The 12,219-nt window shown below is 40.2% G+C and overlaps 1 protein-coding gene across 2 annotated transcripts in view; it reads left to right on the top strand.

The window, feature by feature from the left end:
* Positions 1-12,219, top strand: part of LOC111238775 (oxysterol-binding protein-related protein 3-like) — a 30,347-nt gene that overhangs the window by 5,940 nt on the left and 12,188 nt on the right. For both annotated transcript variants that reach the window (XM_022768452.1, XM_022768451.1), the window contains exons 2-4: positions 7,240-7,391; positions 11,101-11,217; positions 11,923-11,976. In XM_022768452.1, the coding sequence (XP_022624173.1) occupies positions 7,296-7,391; positions 11,101-11,217; positions 11,923-11,976 (267 nt within the window). In that variant the 5' untranslated portion in view covers positions 7,240-7,295. The remainder of the gene's footprint in view (positions 1-7,239; positions 7,392-11,100; positions 11,218-11,922; positions 11,977-12,219) is intronic.

The following is a 12,219-nucleotide window of genomic DNA, read 5'->3' as shown; positions in this document are numbered from 1 at the left end:
CGGAAACAGCTAGCCTGGCTCTGTTCAATGGTAACAAAATCCCAACAACTTACCAGCTCCTGCAAAGCTCACTTAATAACACTTTATGTCTCATTTATTTCAACACTTAGTTTAAATAAATTAAGTGTATACTTAATACTTACTTAATTTAAATAAATGAAGAGTTAATCAGTTAGCTGGAAAGTTGCTGCTAGGCACGTTTTGTTACCTTTGGACAGAGTGAGGCTACCTGTTTCTTTATGCCAAGCTAAGCTAACTAGCTGTTGACTATTTAACTGACAGATATGAGAGTTGTCTCTAGCTTCTCATCTAACGCATATTTCACATAATGTCGAAATACACTCATATTGCACTAAATCGTTTGATGAAGTTGAATTTTTCCCCTCGTAGAAATAACACCAGCTTGTTACTGCTGTCAAAGTAAAGAAATATGGAGCAATAAAAAGCAGGTATATTGCAGTATTAAATCACACTACTCTCTGTGGTACAGGTGATTTCACTGGGGCCAAAGTATTAGGAGAATATTGTTTTCTGCTGATTTCTCCTGTTCCCCTCGGCCCTTTATATCAGGATGTCCTCTTTCTCTCTCTCTCTCTCTCTCTCTCTGTCTTTCTTTTTTCTTCTTTTTCTCTCCAAGAAAGAGTTGTTCTGCATTTCAGTAATGAGATAACAAAGACTAAGTGGCATCATCCCAGCGGGGTAATGCACAGTTGTAATACGATTACTGTCATTAAAGTGGTAACTTGTAGATGCAACAAATGAAAGACCAGTGTGTAGCAGCTAACAGAAAATTTCTTGTTCTTAATGGCTGTATTGTTTCCAAAGCAGACAAAAAGGAAGAATAATTTGTGTGGTCATTCCACACCAGTATCTGGTGATTTTGTCCTGCAGAGGAAAATTAAAGGCAATCAAAATTAAACAGGGCTGGGTTCTGATTCAGGTTTATTCAGATGATGGATGGACAGCATTAGAGGGAAAGTAAATCACTCTCTACTGTCCTCACCAGTTTTACCAGAGTTTGGTTTGTTGCTGAAGAGCTCTGTAATAAGAGGAATGAGCTGTCAGTGAGTGGCCCATGGACTGCAGAGATAAGGTGGTTACCACAACACCATGTTAGGTGTGTTGCAAATGGAGAGGCCATTTGTTTTGTCAGGTTTAGATGATTGTTTCAGAGCTAAAAAAGACCAGAGGGAGGCTTAGAGCGATTTTTTGCCTTTTGGAGCCATTTTAAATCCGCATTGATTTTCTTCTATTAAGACAATTCTGTTTTGCCAGCCTGTCAAGTGAATCAATTTAGATTCAGTTCAAGCTGAAAAGCCATTCATTTTAACGGATAAAATAAAAGTCTTTTTTTTATTTATAGTATTCCCTGCAGCTTGGTTTGCTTCATACATAAACAATGGCTATTTCATAAACATAGGGCTCATAAACACAAGGAGCAACTGCTTTTTTATGGCCTGGAATTGGAAAATAATTCAACTCTCTCAGCTGGGGTTTCCATATGAAATGTTATTTAAGAGATTGTGTGAACCTTTGTGTATTTCAGTTTTTCAATTTTATTCATATAGAGCCATTCAAGTGAATGGGAAAGTGGTCTCAGACTTTTAAACCCCACTGTTTATTACCTCAAGGCACTTTACAGGGTAAGACCTTACACTATTACAGGGAGAAACCCAACAGCTCCCACCATGGCGACAGTGGGGAGGAGAAACTGCCTTTTAACAGGAAGAAACCTCCGACAGAACCAGACTCAGAGTCTGCGCCCGTCTGCCTCAATCGGTTGGGCTGAGAGGAGAGAAATGGCTGAGAGAGGAGAAAGTGAGAAGAGAGAGAGAACAGGAACAACTTAAGCACTGTCAGAATGGTTATTATAATGAAAATAATGAGTGTAATAAAGAATATCAGCAGCAATGATAACAGCACCAATTTATGATAATAATGATAATAACATGATATAATAATGATGATGCTGAGTGTTAAGAAGCAGTGACAGATCCAGATCCTGCAGCTCCAGAGTCAGAGATACCTGCAGAATGAGGACAGGGAGAGAGAAGACAGAGAGGAAAAGCACAAACTACAGGAGGGAGAAGATTCAAAGTTAATGAAAGGCAGTAGTGTGGTGCAAATGCAAGGAGAGAGAGAGAGAGAGAAGAAAGGTTATCTAAATATCATCTTATCAGCTTGATAAAAGTCAATATTCTATCTATATTTCAAGATGGCTAATTTTTCACCCACCTCTAGAGCAGCTTTAGGCACACTTTGTCTCACCAGTTATTACTGAACTCCGCCAGTACTGTGCCTCTCCCAAAGTGAGTGCATTTCATATTTCTGAGCAGTGGGAGTGTGTTTTACGGTCCGTTCCCACCCAGCGTCTTTGAATTACTGGGGCGCAGCAGCTGCCAATAGAAGCTTAAGTGCTATCATTTTTGCAAACATGGCTCTATTTCCTGAGAAAGCTGCACTGTAGGGGTTCGACCATGAGACGAGTCACATCCTAATGATGCCTTAAAGCCTGTTAGGCCTGTCAGTCCCTGTGGCAGACTATGGAGACAAGGGATGGTCAGAGGAACATATGCAACATGAACTGCAGAATGTAATAGAGGGCTTTCAGCTTCTGTCAATCTAGTTAGTGCAGCTTAAGAGGACATTAAGCCATCTATAACTTCAGCCAAGATCTATAACTGACCAAGGATTTGCTGACAGTTTTCTGGTACATCTGAAACGAACAACGGTAGAGTTTATGTTGCATAACAGAGCGTATATGAGCTCCAAGAGGCAGAAATCTCAGCAGCTGGTGAAGGGGAACCGTTTTCTTCAAACAGCTGCAGATATTTATGGCTTTTTTGCGTAACTAGACAATAACAATTTACTAATTACAGCACATATCGCAATTATGATTGATTCTGATAAGATACTTACATACACACACATACAACCTGAGTACATTTTTATTTCTAGGTTATTTTCACTATTTCCTTGACTGTTAGATTCTGTCAGATTAATCAATAATAAGATAAAGTAATTGTTGGTTGCAACCTAAGTTGCATGAAAAAGTTGCATAAAAAAAGGCAAAACACCCCCAAAACAATTAGCACTAAACATGAGGTATAGCTGACGCTGATGGGAATGCCACCAGTTTTGCAAGTAGTTGGTCATAAATTAAAGCACTTGATAAATTGTAATTCTGTCCTCATGGTGGCGCTAAAAGAGGAGTCAGGGGATGACCAGAGTCAGTATAATATATCATCGGGGAATCGTGAATGTCTGTACAAAATTTTATGCTAACCAATAGCTATTGAGATATTTCAGTCTGTACCAAATTTGTGGACCGACCAACAGGCTGATATTGCCATCTCTACAGCCATGCAGCTAGTGAGACTAAAAAACATTTTGCTCAAATTTTGGACTTCGCCTTTTTTTTCTGCAGTCCATGAGTAGGATGGTGGTTCTCTGGTTGCTCTTCAAAAAGATGAAGCTGCTGCTGAGTGAGAAAATCAGGACAGCCGGTCCAAGTGTCATGCTGGTTTCTCATTATAGAACAGTTGTGGGAGCCACCCACCCACACTTTACTGGATATTCAAGGGATGTCAGTCACCTCTTCACAAGGACCATTTAGCCTTTTGTCTGCAGTTTGGCGAGAACATCTGCATGTTTATATGTACTGTATATCAGTTCCTTTAACAAAGCGATGACAGGGTAAAGCATGGCCTGAAAAATTACCAGTAATGATTAACATATTATTCTACAAATAGAATGAACTTCAGCCAGACTTGCGCATATGCTTAATAATGCTCAGATATTTCTCTGTATTTTCCTTAACTTTATCTCACTTGGAAAATAGTTCAGTATCACAGATCATCTCTCTATTTTGTATTTGTATATATCAGCCCGATGAAATTGTTAGTGAGAAGATGAATCTTTACCAAGATCTGTCCCAGCATTTGATCTTCACTCATGTGTAGTGAGATGTATTGACAGTGAATATAGTGTTTATAATTTGAAACTTATACATTTGCTGTCCACTGAAACTTTGTATACCAGTGAATTTGATGTAGACCATTTCCATTAGTGAAAATGAGGCTGTCTTGATGGCACTGGAACTTTCCCTATGGCCTGTGTTTATGTTTTGTCCTCACGAGCTGCCAGTGTCCATGTGATCCCCTATGTTTCTTTGGCTGCAGCACGCTGGACAAACACACTCAGCACTCACTGCCTGTCAGCATCCCCCTGTTTACCAGGCTGTGGTCTAAGGCATGACTGTTCCGCTCTTTTGCATGAGCCACAACCGCTTACTGCACTGTGTGTTAGACTTTCACTGTCTGTGTTTTCACGTGTCAACAGTTTTTTTATAATCTCTTGTCACTTCACTGGTGTTACTCAGTCTGTAGATGACAGCGACAACTGTCAAGGGAAGTAAAAATCCATACCGACAGTAACCTTAATCCCTGACACAGCTCCTGTGTAATTTAATAGTTACATTGCAATCACTTACTGCATTTCTTCATTGCCACTGATGAGCATGTGCTCCTCTGTAAGAAAGGGTAATTACTGGAGCTCTCACGTCTAATACTGCTGTCACCGTGATGAAAGCCTGAGAAGTGGTGTTGTTGTATCAGATGAAAGGGTGCCCCGAAGGGTGACAGTGTGATAGACCTGCATATAGCTGGTGTGATCTGTGGAAAGTGGATGAATAAATCATAGGCAACGGAGAGGCAGAGCTGAGGTAGATAGATACATAGATAGATTACATTTGATGTGTCATAAATCATGGTTGTCTAGAGCTTAGTCTGTTTCTGTTATATACATGCAGCAATAAATGAGATGCAAAATACACAAGACATGCTGTTCTGCTGGTGGGAACTTCTTTCTGTGTGTCCTTTTGATCTGCTTGTTGTGGCTGGATTTTTGGGTGTCAAGCCCTGTCAGTCTAAACCGCAGCCTGTGGTCCACAGACTGAGAGGTGGTGTAGGCTTTGGCCGAAGGACGGAGGTTTCAGATGACCATTCTTTTGTCTGTCCAACACAAGAGGCTGTGGCCATTATGCAGCACAAAGCTTGCGGATGCAGAGCAGGTAATATGATTAACCTTGCTGCGGCTTCAAAGTGGTAGTCAACACGTGGCATGTCTGATTCAGAGGAAGTTGGGAGGAGACACCGTTTGCAGGATCGTCCAATAGTTTTCATTGGTAGAAAGAAAATGTTTTGACAAAAAATAAAATCTCAACATGAGGTCAACTTTCTAGGTTTTTCCAGAGCTTTCATTGACATCGCTTCATTATCGGATGCAGTGTACTCAGCGTATTGTGACAAAAGAATATTGATTTTTAGTACAAAATGCTAAATGGCCACTAACTTAATCAGAGGGTCCAAATAAATGATTCAATTTTTAATTTCAAGAAAATTTTTAAAAATGTCATTGAAGTTTTTGATTTCCAGCTATGTAAAGTTTTACAGTTAAAGTTTTGCAAGTGCAAAAATGATAAGGGGATTAATCAGTTAGTAAATTGGTAGAAAATTTATATTGAAATTTTATTTATCATTTAAGTCATTTATCCATTCACTGGATACATCTCCACTTTTCTCTGTTTTATACCTTTGTAAATTAAATACATTTGGGTTTGGATAAAATAAGTTATTTAGAGATGGCACTTTTCACTATAGTTCCACAGGTTATAGACTAGATGATTAATAGATTCTTTGAAAAAATAGATTCATCAATTATGAAAATAATCATTAGTTGCAGCCCTACTTTGAATATCAGTCGCATTATTTTATGTGGGACGTTTCATGAATTTCCCATATTAAATTAAATATCAAAAAAAATAGATACTACTGTGATTCAAAGAAAAACATAGACCAAATATAGTCATCAACTGTCTTGTCTCTGAGACAGACTCACAGATGGTCACATAGTAATAAAGTCAAACCTAATGGTCCTAAAACTCAGTATTGCTGTGCTTCCTCAGTAAAGCTAAACTAATGACCTGCTGCTTGTTCCCATGTGGACCAACGTGATTTACACAAACACTTCTGGTTGTTAGTCAGCTTTCCATACTATGACAAACTGCCACTCACAATGCATTAGCAAAATGTGGTTTTATGTGCTGACGTGGTAGGCCAGGCACATACTGTTGATTAGACTGTGTGAAGTGTGGCAGTTGACTGAGGGCTGCCATTCTCTAAAGAGGCCCAATTATTTTCACACTCCGTTGAAGTGATGATATTAGGTCTCACTGCTCATCTCACATCACACGGCATCTTTACATGTGACACTTGCCTTTTATTCGCCCATCACTGAGCTGTCTGTGGAGTCAGAGCAGCCACCACTCAGCATCATCTTCTCAAATACTGAACCACAGGTTAAAATCCCACCAAAGAAAGAGATTATAGTTAATGAACAGAATAACAGTTCCAGTATCTATTCAATTGAGTTTACATCAGTGGTGGAAAGTAACTAAGTACTTTTACTCAAGCACTGTTCTTTAGTACAATTATTATGAGCGTGTGCTTTATTATTTCCATCAGAGGTAAAACATTGTAGCTTTAAATGAATCTGTTGACTATTTTTTCAATTCATCAGCTAATTGTTTTTGTTTGAAAAATGTAGATAACACTTTCCCCGAGCTGTAGGTGACATCTGCAAGTACCTTTTGCATTTTGACTTGATGAAAGACTTAAACTATTAATCCGTGTTGGTAATTAATTTTCTGTGCATCAACTAACCAATTAATCGTTAGGCACTAAAAACTATTTAGCAGCTTTATAGTTGTGTCGTATGTAGTCCTCTACTTTTCCTTAAGTGAACTTCTGAAGGACTTGTATTAGTACTTTGCTATGTGTTATCGCTACTTATACTTAAGTGAAAGGGTCTTTCAACACTGCTGAGCGTATGTACTTCTAGTGGGTGCTTTAGAGTCATATCCTTAAATACAATCCATCACCCTATAAGGGTAAGATATGAATGTTTAAAATCTGAGGTCTCTTCACTTGCAGACCAATTTATGTCCTCCAGTCTTGTCTGTCAGTTTCGTTTGCCGATGTACAGAACTTGTCTATGCAGCTTTTCTCATAACATCCCATATGTCTGCTACACGAAGATGGAAAAACTAATCACTCTAAATAACCTAATGCATTTTTCAGTGAGCAGAGCTCAAAGGCTTTTAGAGGGGTTGCCTATTAAAGCCATCTATCTCTCCTTCCTCTCTCCTCATGGCCCTGTCCTCACTCCATCTTTGCTCAGACGAGGAATGCTCCTGCTACTCCAGCCGTAGCCTGCACTGGCCGGTCTACAGCGAGATGGGCTCAGAGGAGCGCAGTTCAACCATGTCACAGAAGATCTCCTCCCTGTCTCGCAGCAACAGCAGCTCCTCATCCAAACATGACAGCCGACAGGTAACTCACACCAGCTGAAGACACTGTTGCGCGTCACGAACAAACATCCGGTCTGGTCATGTTATGCTTGCAGATCATTTTCCTGGTATTACACATACAGAAGGAGGAAAGTTTGTTTTTGTCTCATTAAGTAGTTTCCGAATTGCAAATATCTGCCAGTCCCCTGTGTCATGGGAGGACAATAACCTGATACCAAAAGCCTAAACCACACAAACTTTTTGCTAATAGATCCTGTGGTTTCCTCAGAGGCTTCTTGCGAGGCTTTATTTGGCTCTTTATAAATGCAAGCCTGAGGAGACAAGCACATCTGAGCCTCTCTTTGCATTAAATCAGTCAGCAAAGACTGAAAGCTGACAACTTGAAAGAGACTTTTTTTCTGTTTCCATCGCTGCTTCAGAATCTTGAAAAACTCAGAGAGAGGTCTGACTAACTAAAAAGCAATTTTGCAACAATTCCCTCAAAGGTATATCCCTCACACCCAAATTAGTGAAGATATTAGCACAAAGAACAAACTGTTGTTGCATCTGCCTCAAGCATTTACCTGTAGGCAACAGACTCATTACTTTTTCATTATTCGCAACAGCTTTTCCATGTGGAAATGAGAGTAATAAAGTTTCACACCAGCCCTGCCTACAGGACACACAGACAGTGATGCTTCACCACTTTAGAATAACAGCAAATACAGGGTCTGAAAGAATGTTTTCAGAAGCAAAAAAAACTTTTGAACAAACATATTAATACATGAAGATGCTCTTGAAATTGCAATTTCCAACCTCTTAAGCCTCAGCCACACTTAAACCGTAGTTGTGTGACACCAATAAAAAGTGAATTAATATTTCCTCAAAGAAAATCCAAGTCAAATTTTTGGTTTTGAATCCCAGTGAGAGTGTAATGTGGTTCGGTCTAAGAACCTTCAGTGTGTTTCACACTTGAAAGAGCATAAACGTGTGGTACTAAGAGAATTTTAATACAATTTTAAGATATAAAAATCCAATAGTCTGCTGAGCATTTTCCCCTGTAACATCAGTAGATGGTGAATTTATTTTTCAGTTCAAGAAAATATTTCTCAGTGCATTACAAATAGTTCAACAGTTTGGGAAATACACTTATTCACCAGATTGCCTAGAGTCAGATGAGAAGATCGATACCACTCTCATGTCTGTACAGCAAATATGAAACTGGAGCCAGGAGGCAATTAGCTTAGCGGAGTTTAGCTCAGCATAAAGACTGGAAACATGGGGAAACAGCAAAGCTACATATCCACACTGCCTACCAGCACCTCGAAAGCTCAGGTGCTGTTGGTGGATTTTGTTACCTTTGGACAGAACCTAGCTTTTTCCCCCTCTTTCCAGTCTCCGCATTTTCTTAATTTCTTGATTTACAGTTTTTCTTTATAGCTAACTCTGCAAGCCCTGTAAGCACACAACTTGTTGTCAGTTATGTCACTGCTTTCTCTGTGAAAGTGTCTCTTGACCTTGAAGAAAAGAGCCCAGGCAGTGTGTGACAATGACTCACTGTGTGAGTGTGTCAGAGAGAGCGCCGACGAGCGCTCAGGGAGACTGAAAGAGCAACCCACAAGCCGCGCCCTCTCCATCCCCCCACCCCCTTCAGATACGAGGGTTTATTTTAGACAGCCTCACCTCCAGCAGTCAGCCTCTCTGACTGATACAGTTTGTTTAGCCAGAACTGTATACTGGAACAGTCAGGGACACACTGAGCTAACAAACACAGTCACTACAAACCACTGCCAAGAACCCAGAGTCCCTCTGGACAGATGTGACGTGATTATTTGTGCTTGGCTTTTTGTTTCTCTAGGACAGCTTTATGAAGTGTAAGGTACAATCCTGAGGTACTGCATTACCAGGGGCTGCACCTTAATGAGTATTTTCATTATCAGTTAAATCTATCATTTCTTTTAGTCAGTGATTAAGTGCTTAGCCTATAAAGTGTGAAAATGTATTCCCATTATACTCTCCAATCCTCTATTTGCTTTTTCATTACAAACAGCACAAAGCCCCATATTCAGCATATTCACATATTCAGTTGATAGTGATATATACCCAAAGTAAAGCAGCAAAACCATGAGTTTGGGTCGAGGGAATTGGAGAATGTTTTGCATTTTTTTGCTTCATAAATGACTCTAGCAATTAATGACTGCAATTCCCTAAAGTTGGGAGACTCAGAAGAGATAGTTTTCTTTTAAATGGTCAAGGGTGTGTCTAGATGATCTCATAGTTAAGATGTAAACCGTGTAACTGACTGACTTGAAGCTTTGTTGTTCCTCTCTCTGTCTCCTCTGTCTATTTCTACACTGTCAAACTGTCAGTGAAGGCAAAAATGACAAAAACTGTTCAAAATTGAAGCAGCAGCATAGTCTGACTTTTAGTCCTTAATATGGGTCATGCTCCAAAAGCACTGCCTCCTTAATTTCCCTCAGTGCAACTCAATAGTGTCTTTCACTCCAGTATAGCACTCCATCTGAAAAAGCCCCTTGAGCATACATGTTAGAGTCCTCTCTGGCCGAGAGTGTGTACTTTAGAGATTTCCTTCGGATGAGCTGGTTGACTGCCTGCACACATGAATGGCATAAAATTATATAAAATTATGGCTTTTCTCTGCGTTCCAAATTTTATTGATTCCTCATGTTTGTAATGGGGTGTTTGTGATGCTCAGAAAAATGTATTCACACATTTACAGCTGCTGCTTTTCTAATGATTGTGTGTGGGAAATGTCTTTTTCGCCTGCGTGCACGGTGTGATACTGCAATACCAAGTGTGGCAACTATGGCAAAACTGCTTCACAGCCCAGCGGTGCTCTTTGGGGCTTGTCCTTGCCCTGTTAAATTCCCATGTATTTTCAAATTCCACACCCCCACTTTGTGTTAAAACTTTGTGTGCACTGTGTCTAAGCCCAAGGCAAGAACATCCATCACACTCATCAGGGGTTGTTTTTCAGACTTTTGGACACTCCCTTTACAGCCAAAAGAGACATTATACAATTGTTTTCACAAGCTCCATAGCAGAGTCTATGACGAGTAAACTGACCTTTTTGTGTGAAGTCAGTGGAGTGCCGCTTTCAACGAGGCATCACCAATTTTCTGTTGATTGAATAACTGATCAATCAACTGATCGTTTAGAGAGTAATATCAACTAAAAGTGCTATGAACCGGTAAATCCACAAAGATATTACAAAACCCTGTTTATAGTGTTTATGCTGCTTCCTGGAATTCTCACAGCTGAAGTACACGACAGAGCTACGTGGATTAGTCTATGATGAAATATCATCTTAATCCTTGTATTTGCAGGGGATTTGGACTTGAGCGTTCTAATCTCAGTCAGGAAATGATTATTGTGAAGAGTGAGATTAGACAGGTAAGCTAATTTTGTAAATGGGACCATGAGGTGAAAGTAGTCTGTAAAGCATCACACTTGACACCAAACCTCATAAGGCTGCATTTTTCCCCTCAGCAATGAAACTCTCATCTGCCACAGCCTCCCACTGACTGGCTGACACTGCATGGAAAAGAGGCAGAAAATCTACATAAAATTACGATACGCTTTTGACTCTGACCTTGACTCTGTTGTGTGGTTGATTCATTCAATTTATTTTACCAAACCTCCCAGCGACTTTAATCTGCATGTGTGCACGCAAGTTAAGTGTCCGCTAATGTCTGTCTGTCATCTCATTGCACCATCATCTATGCCCACAGGACAGCTGGGAAATAGTGGAGGGCCTGCGGGGAGGTTTCGGCAATGTCCTGGAGCCCCAGAAACAGGACGGCTACATGCTGAAGAGGAGAAAGTGGCCCATGAAGGGATGGCATAAGGTATAATCCAACAACCCCATGCTTCATTACACTTACTCATCTCTCAGAGTGATAGACGTTCATGTTGTATTTTTAGACATACTTGACAACTGAACGTCATTTCCATTTCCCGGTTTTTACCCTGAGCTTTGGAAGTTCATTTCACACAAAAAAATATGATGACATGACGCTTTTTTTTTTTGTTTGTTTTAAACTAATTGAACCATCCTATGCAGTGGATGAGGAGAGGAGTCACATGTGACCTGCGTCAGTGCCTCTTCACACTTAGTCTAAAAGCTTTCACTGGGATGATACTGTCTAGATATCTTGGTGTTCCTCTCAGAGGCATTAGCTGATGGTTTGTTGGTTGATAGAGCTGTATTCACTTAGTATTGACTTACTTAAACTTAGAGTCGGAGCTTTTCAGGTCTTTGTGCTTTCAACAGTCTGTACTGTAGAGATGTTTAGTAAGAGCATCAAGAATTTAGAAAGAGAATGGATGAGAGAGATTACAGCAGAGTGAGAGGAAGAGTAATAAAGGGGGGCAGATGCAAGACAAGAGCCTGCGATGACAAACATCTCACTGCAGAGACATTAACAAGAGGCTGACTATGTCATGATCAGAGTCATAACAGTGACTTCAGACTTGCTGTCAGGGATGTTGCATATCATCCCAGCTGCCTCATCATTCGCTCACTGTTCTTCTTTCCTTCTTTCTCCCCACAGAGATACTTTTTCCTGGACAAGGGCATCCTGAAGTATGGCAAGTGTAGTGCTGATGTGAGTACAAAAGCCTGCTGGCTGAATACTCTGTGGCCTGTCAGTTACAGAAGATTACAAAGGACACTTTGTGTCTTTTGTAACGCTCTTGTTGTACTGCTGTCTGTCTTTCCCAGAATATCTATCAGTGCCTGTAAATACAAAAGGCCTTCATTCCCTCACCATCTCCTCATCACTGATAGGGATCGCACATTGTATTTCACCTGCCAGTCTCACATAATAATATATCCATTATAGTCATTC

The sequence above is a fragment of the Seriola dumerili genome, unplaced genomic scaffold (assembly GCF_002260705.1).
Source record: "Seriola dumerili isolate Sdu_G_001 unplaced genomic scaffold, Sdu_1.0 BDQW01001661.1, whole genome shotgun sequence".
In the NCBI taxonomy this organism is placed as follows: Eukaryota; Metazoa; Chordata; class Actinopteri; order Carangiformes; family Carangidae; genus Seriola; species Seriola dumerili.
The sequence above is the reverse complement of the archived record's forward strand: the minus strand, read 5'-3'. Positions and strand labels throughout refer to the sequence as shown.